Source organism: Lampris incognitus, chromosome 13 (assembly GCF_029633865.1).
Source record: "Lampris incognitus isolate fLamInc1 chromosome 13, fLamInc1.hap2, whole genome shotgun sequence".
NCBI lineage: Eukaryota > Metazoa > Chordata > Actinopteri > Lampriformes > Lampridae > Lampris > Lampris incognitus.
This window is the reverse complement of record NC_079223.1, coordinates 41613481-41626364: the sequence shown is the minus strand read 5'-3', so window position 1 is coordinate 41626364 and position 12884 is coordinate 41613481. Positions and strand designations below refer to the sequence as shown.

The following is a 12884-nucleotide window of genomic DNA, read 5'->3' as shown; positions in this document are numbered from 1 at the left end:
GGCCTTTGCTGCAGTATAAGTAAATAGAGTGAGGTCACTTCATAGAAGAGGTGGGACACTTGCCGTGCAGGCCCAGGAACAGCTTTTCAATGTGATCACTTTTGTTTTCACAAACTCTCTCACACACACACTTACTCAATTACTTAATTACTTAATCACCTTCTATTAGCTGGTGTTGTCATTTGTCCTCTCAGTAATTCCCTCAATTACTCTCTCTCACTGTCTCTGTTTCTCTCTCTCTCACTGTCTCTCTGTCTCTCTTTCTCTGTCTGTCTCTGTCTTTCTCTGTCTGTCTCTGTCTTTCTCTGTCTCTCTCTCGCTGGGTCTCTCTTGCTCTCTCTCTCTGTCCGCCTCTCTGTCTCGCTGTCTCTGTCTCTGTCTCTCTCTCTCTCTCTCTCTCTCCCGCTGTCTCTGTCTTTCTCTGTCTCTCTCTCGCTGGGTCTCTCTCGCTCTCTCTCTCTGTCTGCCTCTCTGTCTGCCTCGCTGTCTCTCTCTCTCTCTCTCTCTCTCTCTCTCTCTCTCTCTCTCTCTCTCTCTCTCTCTCTCTCTCTCTCACTGTCTGTCTTTCTCTGTCTCTCTCTCGCTGGGTCTCTCTCCCTCTCTCTGTCTGTCTCTCTGTCTGTCTCTCTGTCTCTGCCTCTCTGTCACTCTCTCTTTCTCTGTCTCTATCGCTCTCTCTCGCTGTCTCTGTCTCTCTCTCTCTCTTTCTCTGTCTTTCTGTCTCTCTTTGTCTGTCTCTGTCTTTCTCTGTCTCTCTCTCGCTTGGTCTCTCTCGCTCTCTCTCTGTCTGCCTCTCTGTCTCTGCCTCTCTGTCACTCTCTCTTTCTCTGTCTATCGCTCTCTCTTGCTCTCTGTCTCTCTCTTGTCGCTCTCTCTCTGTCTGTCTGTCTCTCTCTCTGTCTCTGTCTCTGTCTCTCTCTCCTCATTTTGTGCTCCACTGGCTTCGACTCTCCCTCTATATCTGCTCAAGGCTTTCAGCAGCACTTAACCATCAGTCTTTAACAGCTCAGGGAAAAGACCTTTTCACTACCGCCAAAAAAAAAAAGGACTGGAAAAGATGTTTTTTCTTTGTCGGGGAGCTCTATTCGCCACGAAAAGCACGTATATCGGATGGATAATGCTTAAGATATCAACTCAAACACAGAACAGTGCGGTCTTTATACGAGGAGTAAACAAATCCCCCGGTCGGGGTATTACAAACAGCCTCTTGGTACAGTTGTGTTCATCGGCACCGCGAGCTGCGTAATTTGAGCAGTCAGCAGATTTTTTAAAAATGATGAAGATAAGCCTCTTGCCGTCTATTTGTATTTGCAGCCGTCATGTGCTGGTTATGCCTCTCATAATGATAATCTCATTTCAGAAATGATCAGATTAATCCACGAGCCGGACCTGGATTCAGCTGGACTTGGCAGGGATATTGACCTTTTGTCCCCCATATTCATTCCACCACTTTTGCTGAGCAGTTAAATTTCTATAAATCATGAATGATCAGCTTTAGGGCTTTATCTTTTCCCTTTCTGTGTGTCTCATCGCTAGATTGATGCTTTGGACCTTCCCGTGATTTGTTTAAACAGACCCCGGTAAATCCTGAAAATCAATAAAAAGACCACTGGAAGAAAAAAAAAACAGACTCTAGGTTCACCAAATCACAAGGAGGTACAACAACTAGTTACTAGCCTCTTCTTTGTTTCTTTCTTTTTTTTTTTAATTCAGTCCAAATGAAATGTTAGCATAAACGTTTGAAGATAGGGATCTCTTTGTGGCCGGTGTATAGTGCCCCGCTTGTATGATGTCAGTCTATTTTGACTAATGCAGTCCCCAGCCTTTGCAAAGCAGAGCACAATAATAGTTTTTCTTTCTGAGGGGTGAAGGGGTGCCAAGCAGGCCCCAGGGTGGTGCATGTTGTCTCTGGAGGTTATGTAACAGTTTGCATGCACGAACACACACACACACACACACACACACACACACACACACACACACACACACAGATTCACTTGCACGCAGATACACTATATCATATCACTATTTAACTGCAGTCGTAAGTGTGGTTTCTCCATAATCCGCAAGACATTTCATGAAGTACTCCAAATAAGTGTGACTGCACGTGTCTAATATCACCGTCAAACCACAGGTTAACCACAGCTCACTGAAGCGAGGCTAAGCATCTCATTTCGTCTTGATCTGTTGCAAAACAAGAAAATGAGTAGACCGGTAGGGATTTAAAATTCTATTGCTTTTTTTTTTTTTAAGAAGCCAGTGTCAGTGGTGGGAGAAGTATTCAGATCCTTTGCTTAAGTAAAAGTACTAATACCACACTATAAAAAATACTCCACTAGAAGTAAAAGTCCTGCATTCAAACCCGTACTTAAGTAAAAATATGAAAGTATTATCAGCAAAATGTACTTGAAGTATTCATTTTGCAGAAAAAAAGGTCCCTGTCCCATATTACTGCTGCATGAATGTGTATATCACATTTTACTGCTGTAGATGTTTAAGGTCAAGCTAATTTTAATGATTTTATATCCTGTTGGGTTGTTAAATCTGCAGCAATGCGTCATACTCTATAAGACCATCGTATGTTTGCAGTGTCGCTGTCCTGTGAGAACCAGGTATCTCTTTAAAAGTCAACTTTTCATGAGCTCAACAAGCAGCCCCGTGTTCAGCTTTGTGACGATGCATTTTCCAGCTAATCCAAGAGGGTTTTTAAATAGCTTATTTAGTTTAAGGAGTAGGAGAATTGCTCAACCCATAAAGGAACACTTAATACTTCAGTGTATCAGAAAAGGCGGATGTGGGTATGTGTCCTGGTCGCTGCCGTAGCGCCTCCTGTGGTCATTTGGGGCACCTGTTCGGGAGGAAGGGCAAACTGGGGGGGAATAGCGTGATCCTCCCACGCGCTACGTCCCCCTGGCGAAACTCCTCACTGTCAGGTGAAAAGAAGCAGCTGGCGACTCCACATGTATCGGAGGAGACGTGGTAGTCTGCAGCCCTCCCCAGATCGGCAGGAGGGTTGAAGCAAGCAGCGACTGGGATGGCTCGGGAGTGGGGTAATTGGCCAAGTACAATTGGGGAGAAAATCAAATTCAACATCACCAAGTTTGGAGATGCATTGTTTTCATTAGACAGGAAGGGTATGAAAAATTGTAATCTGAAAAGTAACTAGTAACTAAAGCTGTCAGACAAACATAGTGGAGTAGAAGTTTAAAGTTGCACAAAATAACACTCAAGTAAAGTACAAGTACTTCAAATTTGTACTTAAGTACAGTACTTGAGTAAATGTACTTAGTTACATTCCACTACTGGCCATTGTAAATGTGGTGGTGATATGAGGAATTGAGCAGCCACTTCTGTTGGTTTCTCTATGCACAGACACACTGTCATTCATAGAGCGACATTACCAACAGAATGGCTCATTGTAACACAGCAGTAAACCCGCGGTTGGCACCACGGGCTTTTAAACAACTCTGCCCACTGACATTAAGAGTCGCCTGGCTCCATTCAAACCGCACACAAATATCCCATCATATTTAAGAGGGCCTATTAAGTGGCACATTGAGAATTCATGGCTGTTTCTCTGACTCCCCTCTGTGATTTATCGGCGACGGCCATATTGCCGGGCCCTTTCAGCAGGAGTGGCTCCTCTTTTTGTCTTAGGGGAGGCCGAAACAATGCATTTCAAGCCTGTTTCTCCGACAAGGCCCACTCTTTCAGGGGGCTGAGTGGGCCAGGGCTGGCCTAACATCTGTTTGTGTCCAGAGCCAGGCGGGCCCGGAGCACAGTGTGCCACGGCGGCCCCCTTCTCCTTTCCCCGAGGGGTCTTTGTTCCCGATTTCATGCTATCAGAGCGGCAGCATGTTTTCCTGCACGGAGCTGTCAGGGGCATAAAGGGTCCCGAGTGGGGTCACATCAAGAGGGATGGGCATGAAAAATTGGTAAAATGTATCACAAAGCCCACCCACTAGATGGTTGCCTAGCGCTCTGTGGTGGGGTGTCAAGACCCCTCCTCCCCCTGAACCTTCTTCTCTCCCCCACTTCCTTGGCTGAATTACATCGCCACCCCCTCCTCCACCCCTTCTCTCTCCGCTTGCCCTGGTGGACAAGCACATCATTTAGATGAAATGGTGCAAACAAATTAAAGGGTGGTGCTCCAAATGAATCAATGTTCTTTGTCTGTTTGGAGCATTCTGGGCCCTGCCTGGGTCCTTTCCTCACTGCTAACTTTATAGGAGAGAAGGCTCGTCACCTGCCTGTCTCAAAAAGCCCACGATCTCCGTCTCCAACTAAACCGCCCTTGTTGTGCGATACGTCCTAGAAGTTAAAAAAATTTTTTCGAAAAGATGTTTGCACACAGATTTTAGCGTGGTTTAATAAAAGCTAGGTTTGCCCGCTTCATCAGGAAATTCATCCTGCCTGGTGAAATTCATCATGCCTGGTGAAATTCATCACGCCTGGTGAAAGATTGGTCTTATGAAACTACACTGTGTAGCATCCTAGTGTGCAACCACTTTTTTTTTCCAATTTTGCAGTTTTTTGTAACAGTCTTAGTGTGTGCACCTCATGCAGCTGGGTGTGCACTTCTTTGCATTGTTTTGAAGACTTCCTGGAAGTATAAAATTCTCTTTTTTTTTTTTTTTTTTGATAGTCCGTGTTTGATTTTAATCTTCAGCGATCTGTAGCATCCAATCAGAGACTCGTTTATTCTAAAGGGTCGGTTTTCCAGTCTGCAGCGCTACCTGTGCTCCAGCGCTGTGTCGAAGGGACGGAATTAGAGCCTCATTAATTGTTCACTCCTGATCTTTATCGAACCCTGAGGTAATGAACTCCGCGGACTGCATTTTCATCGGGCCACGAGTTACCCATCACCGATTGGCTCTTCGATATTCTCGCAACGGCCTGGCAACAGCGTATCCCCGAACCTCGCCGTTTCCCTCAATAGAGTCCTCGGGCTGCGTCGGAACGAGAGAATTAAACGGGGGCGGCGTGTTTGCAAGCGCTTAGTGTTTACACTCAGTCAATACCAATCCTATTCCAGTGTTTTATAATCATTGCTTTATGGTTGGAATTGAATTTGTTTTCTCATCAACAGGATAAATGCCGGTTTTAAGAAGAGAAGCGGGGGGGGGGGGGGCACATGAATGGCCGTAGAGCCTCCACCCACTGTTTATGCTCTCAAAGCTGCCTATTGGAAGCATAACAAACGCAGCTAACAACATTCAAATGAATGCCACATTAAGGTGGCCATTGAGCCGGCCCGACTGTAAGGCCGTATTGAGGGGGTTAAGGCAAGCCGGTACGTTAAACAGCCTTGCCGACATCTGCCGCGATTGGTTTCAAAGTGCTGACTTAAAGTGGCAGGGGAGGTTTCTCAGATTAAATCTCTCATTAGGTTGTCTTTGTACAGGTGGCAGTAATGTGTCAAGAGCCTCGCCCCAGACAATGTCCCTCTCTTACTCCGTCTAATACGCCTCAGGAGAGCCCACCCTCTTTTTACTGCCACTACTTTACACACACAGACACAGTCACAATGAAGCATCTGGTGGCCTTTTCCTGTGGAGAAGGCTTTCTATGGCTATTGTGTCTGCAAAATGTGTGTGTATGTGTGTGCGCGTGCATGCATGCATGTGTGTGTGCGTGCGTGCGTGTGTGTGTTTGCAAGTGAGGGAAAAAGATCAGGAGCTTTTGCATCTTTGTGCACCTCTAGTTGCATCTTAAAGGAAATGTTGGAATGAATTTGGATGCAGTTGTTGAGTTGGTGTAATTTTTTATTATCATTATTATTATTATTATTATTATTCAAGATAAGTTGGGGTGGGGTGTGTGTGTGTGTGTGTGCACATGCGTGTGCATGTATTGTATGGATGTGTGGGTAGATGGGTGGGCAAGCGCTTGCGTGTGTGTTTGTGTGAGTGTGTGGACCCCCCCGGTAGCGGCGGGTCGCCGGGGTCAAAGTGATGAATTTTTATGGGCCTGTTCCCTGTGTTTCAGCCCTGTCCCTTTCTCTGCGCGCTGCACTGCCTCTCAAAGACAACCATGCAGGGCAATTTGTCCTGCGGGGCCCTGCAGAATGGGCCAGCAGAGAAGTTAAATACCGGGGGGAGAACACACACACACTGTCACACAAAACATACATATACATTCACGCTCACACACTCACACATGCACACACCCCTCTGTCCTGTTGTCCTGAATGATTTGTGGCCTGTCCATTATCCATTCCGAGGGGACAAATGCTTTTTGGCCTGGTCCTAAAAGTGGCAAGAATGGCAGCTCTCAATGCTTCCCATTGTTTTAGAGAAGTTTCCCAGATGTTCTAATGCTTAAGATAAATAGGGCACATTATAGTTACCTTGCGTGCCCTTTTACCTCTCCAAGATGGTTTCTGACCGTGGGCGTGGCAGGTTTTGGAGGACCTTACGGCGAACACTGTGCACCACCCCTAAAAGGCTCACACGACACTCAGGGGTTCATGGGAAGGTACCAGGGGTATTGTGTGCATTACTCTCTAGTTGGGGCAACACAGTCATGGCTTGCAAGGGTCAACCGTTGTCCAGCGGGTCAGAGCTAGGCTAACTATTCCAAGTATCCTAGAGAGGGAATCTCACTTAGGGTGTTACAGTGGCTTCTGTCGACCACTTCATCTCCATGTTAAGTCCCCATCCCGCAAGGTGTGGCAGTGATGAATCCTCCACCTTTGGTTGGATTAATTTGCCAGCTACGGGGCGAGAAAGCAGATATTTCTGGCTCGTCTCCAGGCAGATCGGACCGGGAGGGTCACTGCTGATTTACTGGCCGTCCTGTGTAATAGCTGGCAGGGGGAGCAGAGGCCATATTTGTTTTTGTTCGCTTTGGACGTCCCCTTCACCTGCTCAGGCAGTTGTCTCAATCACCGATACAGGAGAGGCTTGATGAAGGGAGACATGCAGAGAACGAGGGAAGCCTGGAGAGTGCTAAGCGCCTCTGGCCGAATCTGGCAGCCCCGCTGGCAACCCTCCCTCAGTTGGCAGGGCGCTGTGCGTGGCGGCGAGAAAATAATGGCGAGCCGTGACAATGCCACTGCCCCCGGTGACAAAAAGGGCAACCCCGGTCCCTTACCTCTGGTAATGAAGAATGAATGCATAGCTCATTGTCCTCTCATCCTGTCTCTCTTCCTCTCGGTCTCGCACATTCATTCTGGCACATTCTCTCCATCCAATTGAGTTTTAATCGCTGAGATCGAAACGCTTTCAGTGAATTACGGTATTTTGTGAAATGGCAGTTTAGTTTATGGTGGCATAGGAGCAGAGGTAGGGAGGCCGATAAACTCATTGGGCAAGAGGCTGAGTCGTAGACTGGCTTCAGTGTACCTGGCTGGAGCCCGGCCATGCCCTGTGCCCATGCCCAGCCGGGAAGCCCCTGCAAGCCACATATGGACGACCACCTTGTGATTTTTTAACATCATATCAGCAAGACAAATTCCTCTGCATAGATTGTGACTGATTCTGATAGAAATATGTCATGTACTGCTATCTAGGAGCTGAGTTGTATTTGACCAAAATGCAGTGGAAATGAGGAGGCTGTAGCTGATGGAGGCAGTGCTCACAGTTGTGTTGTAGGAGGTATGTTCAGTGTAATGTGTTTGGCAGGTGGGGTTACCTACCCTGTTAAAGATAGGTAGTAGATTTACTGTTGTTAGCTTCGGAGTTTAGTGCGTGACCCAGTTGTGTACTTGAGGTAAGGGCTCTTTTCTTAACATTTGTACCTTTTCTGGCAATTGAAATTTGATGGGTGCTGCTTTATGTAACAGACCCCGCTCTGTGTAATTTGTGTCACAATATTGTGTGTTGTTCTGCTGGGTGTTGTCAGGCTTGTGTTTGAGTCGGGTTCAGTGGAGAAACTCCATCTGTTTGCAGACCAGGACCAGTGGACAGAAGGTGTGTGTGTGTGTGTGTGTGTGCGCGTGTGTGTGTGTGTGCGTGTGTGTGTGTGTGTGTGCATGCATGCATGTGTGTGTGTGCGTGCGTGCATGTGCATGCATGCATGCACGCGCAGTGTCTTTGGTCTTTGAAGTGGGACAGATTGCTTTAACCTCTCTTCTAAGGGAGCAGCTGGAAATAGAGAGCTCCTTTAGAAAGCTGCTTCCTCTTGCGACAGTCATGAGATTATCTTCCATTGAAGCGCAAAGCTAGCGCCTTCTTCAGCAACCCCTCACCCCGCCCCCCCCGCCCCCCTGCCTCTGGCTCTCCACAATCCCTCGGAGTTCACCTCAGACCTGCAGTACAGAACTGTAATGCGAAGTCACTTTTCAGCAACAGGTTATGAAGCCCAAAATCTTGAGGAAGGGTCTTTGTACCCTGCATTTAACTTTCCCAGTGTCTGACAGCTGTCACTCTTTCCCCCCTATTCCCTCTGCTTCCCCGTTTCTGACTCCGAGTATATCAAATGAGGAAGCAATTGCAGTCAGTCAAATTATGTTAATATCATTTAGGGCAGTCGGTGAGAGCGCGTATCGAAGTAATTGGTTTAGGATGCAGGCGCTTTGATGGCCCGGTGGAAGAGAGCACTCCGTTCAGCATGGCCTCTACTCCCTCTCATACTGGCAGTCACACCACCCCGAGACCTTATTACCAGATGCATGGTCCACAATTAGACTCGAGGAGCTGGGTTAACACAGATCAACATCCTTCTTTCGCTCATTGTGGTCATGGAAATTGAGTTTTGTTTTGTTTTTGCTTGTTTGTTTGTTTGTTGATATGTTTTTCTTTCTATTTGTCCCTTAATTTCTTGTCTTGCACCGGGGGTTTTGACAGCAGTGAGAAAGAGGTATCGCTTGCATTCATGTGGCCTCGAGGGGCAGCACGGGGTTCGTATTTACAAAAGGTATAAGAAAATATCGGTACACTTGTGCTGTGCGATACCACCTTTTGACGATACTGTAATGCTTTTCAAAAAGGCTACACGGATTCTTAAGATTACGCCCAAAGAGACGTTGCAGTGGCGCTCCTTCATTGTGTTGTTCCCATCTCTGACCACTAGGTGGCAGGTGCAGTATTATAACAGGGCTGCAAAGAACCACAACAGCAGGCGTTGCTAGTGTCACACTAGCTATGGCTTTGATTACTTGGATTTTATGCATATTGAGGTGTTTTCTTGATAAAAATGTTTCTAAGACTTTGACGAAACATTGCAGTATGTCGTAATTTTGTAGTATGGTAATATATCACTATATGTCAAATCGTGCCTTACACCAAATTTTTGCCAATACGAAGTGCTATTATTTACTCCTCACATCATTTTATCGTGTTCTGTTTTTTTTGGGGGGGGGGGATTTTTGGCAGTTGATGAGTGATTGGGACGATTGAGCCACGAGGGTATGGCAGGTTATGGTGAGGATGGAGGGATGGGGGGTTGATTTTGCTGAGGTGTCTCAAGACGGCACAGGGAGAGCTGTGATCAATGAGGTGCAATCAACCACCACCTACTACTGTGACACACTGATCGGTCATAGTCAATGAAGTTATGAATGGATCAATCAATCACATGTCTGGGTCCACCACCTTGTACCGGTCCACCCCGTGACCCCAGAAGGCCTGATGAGGTAACATGGTTCAGCGGAGAACTCCTCTGGTACATTAGTTTGTTTTAAATCTAAATAAAAAGGATTATCCTAACTGGTGTCATCTCGATAATAAATCTATGCAATATACATGTCAAAGAAACAAATGTCTCATTCTTGACTGAATCCCCTTAGTAATTTGGTGTAATTGCTAAAGGACAAATGTAATACCTACAGTAACTGCAATTGGAATCATTCGTTTCCCTGAAACTAGAATAATTCAATTTGCCCTGGAATCCAGAGTCTCTTCATGCTGAGTACTACAGTTTTCCCATAAGAACAAGAGAGCATTAGCTAATTGTGCATTTTTTTCCCCCCTCGTTGAACTTTCCTTGCAGGGGCAGTTGGCAAAAGGTGTCACACAAATACGAAACCATTGAGGACCAATGAGCTCACTTAGTGTGATCTCATTCCAACGTTCTCCATATAGAAATCTCTAAGTGTGTGTGTGCCCATGTGCACACAGAGAACATCTGTGTGCCTTGTGGGTCTGCACGTGCCTGGTTATGGAGGTTATCTATAGCTAAGTAATGGGTATTTATCAGTTTGGATTATCATTCCCCCGGCGCCCCAGTAGCAGAATGGTTACGCCATATGCCACATAACCACAACGTCCCTAGTTCAATTCTAGCCAGCGAACTTTGTTTCATGTCGTTCCCATCTCTCTTGTCTCCTGTCTGCCAGTTGACTACCCTCTACCCATAAAGGCAAAAATGACACAAAAAAATTTAATCATTCACCCTTGGATGCAAGCCTCGCTCTCTAGATCGTTGAAATTATTTGAACTTGAATAGAGGGGCTATTTCGGTCCTTTAAATATTGATTCTTATTTTTAGGCTAATACGCAGGGTGAGTTTGTGGATTCGGCGCTGACTGCGAGGTGGCCGGGGATTTCTGCTTCACTTGCTTTTGGATTTGCAAAGCCGACAACAGAAGGGGGCTTACTGGGGAGAATGAGAGGGCCAAAGACTTGCAGAATTCACCAACTCAAAAGGTTGATTTTTTTCCTAAAGAGATAAACGTAGACTTTATTTTTATTTTCATCTCTTCTGGCTCGAAAGCATTCGCGTGGCTTCCTTAGCGGTTGCTTTTTCTTTTCTTTTTTGCTTTTAGTGATACCTAAAATGAGACATGGAATTTCAAAGTAAAACTACAACGGCCAAATGTTGTCGGTTTGACAGTTGTCACAGATGAAGATGGAAAAAAATGACTTTTTTGGATCTGTGTTCTAGTTGTGGCTACAGTGGCTGTCTGACGGGGAACGTATCTCTGCCTTGCCCGTCTCTCTAGCTCCGTCTTTGGCCTATTCATTGCACAAAGCTGCTTAAGCGCACTTAAGCGCATTAGCATTTGGCTGTCAGGGGACCATATTGACCCTGCATTTGGAAGGCCTAAATGAGTGAAAGATGGAGCGATTTGTTAGGGCTTTAGAAAGTAGCTTCTGGGAGAAGGGGGGGGGGCATGAAGAACCGGGTTGAGGTGCATGTGGAGTGGGATGGGGTGGGGGGTCCAGAGGAGAGTCGCTCTACTTTCAGAGCCGTAGTGTTTGTACTAAACTGGTCTGGCGTTTTGTTTTTTTTTTGTCAGGGCCACGGCAGGACTGATTTGTGACATTTCAGTCTGCAGGACCTTTTTCTGCCAGTTATATTGGCTTGACCCGATTATCTAATCTGTGCTTTGAATTTCAATCAGGTTGCCCCGTCCCTGCCGTGCGGTATGGGAACCACTGGCTGAAGGATTACCTCATTCAACTGTCTTCAAACACAGATGGTCAAATGTTTAACTAATTGTTAAGAGAGTCCACAAAGGGGAATTTAAGCACGCACATGGTCCGCGGGGTCAGTACATAGACCTAAATAAAGAGGGGGACAGTGAGGTGGTACTTTGTGTGGACGGTTCTTTAAAAATCCTTCAAATGCTTAGTGGTGTACTGCATGGTGTTTAAAAAGGCTGTCGGTAAGGACCGCTGAATGGCTGCAGTAATGTGACACAGTACAGCATCCCAGCCTTATGAACTGCTGTGCAAAGTAAGTGGGTGTGAATGTGCCCCCCTGTACACTCACAAATGCTTGTGAGTGTTGGTTTAAATCACATTTAAATGGCTCATAAATATCCTTTAACATTATTCAGAAATTGGGTTCTTTTTGTGACACTGGTCACCATTAGGGGTATATTTTTATTTTGGGTTTGGATGATTTTGAGTCATTTTCAGAGTAACGGTAACCTTTTTTTTTTCCTAACAGGAGATCACCATGACCCAACTTTTTTTTTATTCCTGGTGTGTGTTTCTGATCATGTCTGTTCAACCCTCTCTCCCCTGCAGAGTCTCTGCTCCACTGCCACTATGCAGACAGTCAGAGCCGCTGACACCAACGAAGTTGACAAGCTAATATTCAGAGAGAGCGACAACGACCGAAAGGTACGTTGAATTACAAGTCATGCAGACACACACCGTGTTGTTGTCGGCATGCCACAGCCTCATTTGTCAGAGCTACATCATGAGTCTGAACCTTTAATTACCAACAAAGCTGAAACAATGACATTACTCTAAATTTATCTAATAGGGCTTCTCTTGCCTTTTTTTTGAATCTCATCAACCTACAGGAGAAATGTTAGCATGCTTGCTTACGCCACACATTGAAAAAAGACTCATACTTGTGCACATATATAAACATCAGAAAGTGAAGTGCATCACAAGAGTTAATCTTAACTTGGAAATGTGAAAGCACCATGGCATTTCCTCACTGAGGTATGCTGGTGGATTAGCAGGAGGTGCGAGTTTGGTTTGATGCCGCCATGAGACACAGATAGGATGAACATTGCTCCCTAATACTGCAGCACAGCACAGTTCATTAGTGCTCTAATTACAAAGTGCAGTTCACATTAGTATTGCTATTAATCAGCCTCTCTCGCCATTGGTTCAGGTTGTTCTTCAACTTGAAAAGAAGCTTTTTAATTATGTCAACCAGGACGTTTTCCGGGAAAACAATGGGACCTCGGTAAGTTACCCTTTCGCTTTGTAACCCATGACACATTTATCCAGTTCATATCCTAATTCCTCATTTTCCATTCATCTGTTACGGGTTTAATTTATCTTATCAACCCGGGAGACAGTCTCTCAGAACATTTAGCACAGCAACAACGGCCGTCGCTTAGTGTATCTCCGGTTGATTCCCCATTAAACAGGCGATGACATGCAGCGCCTTCAGGAAGTATTCATGCCCCCTGAGCTATATCAGATTTTGTTCATATTATATTCCACATTTTAACAAGTTGAAATCATGTGTTC

The 12884-nt window shown here is 45.7% G+C and overlaps 1 protein-coding gene across 1 annotated transcript in view; it reads left to right on the top strand.

The window, feature by feature from the left end:
* Window positions 1-12884, top strand: part of LOC130122538 (inositol polyphosphate-5-phosphatase A) — a 180393-nt gene that overhangs the window by 137839 nt on the left and 29670 nt on the right. Inside the window, 2 exon segments of the mRNA XM_056291469.1 lie at window positions 11919-12014; window positions 12520-12594. Of these exon segments, the coding sequence (XP_056147444.1) occupies window positions 11919-12014; window positions 12520-12594 (171 nt within the window).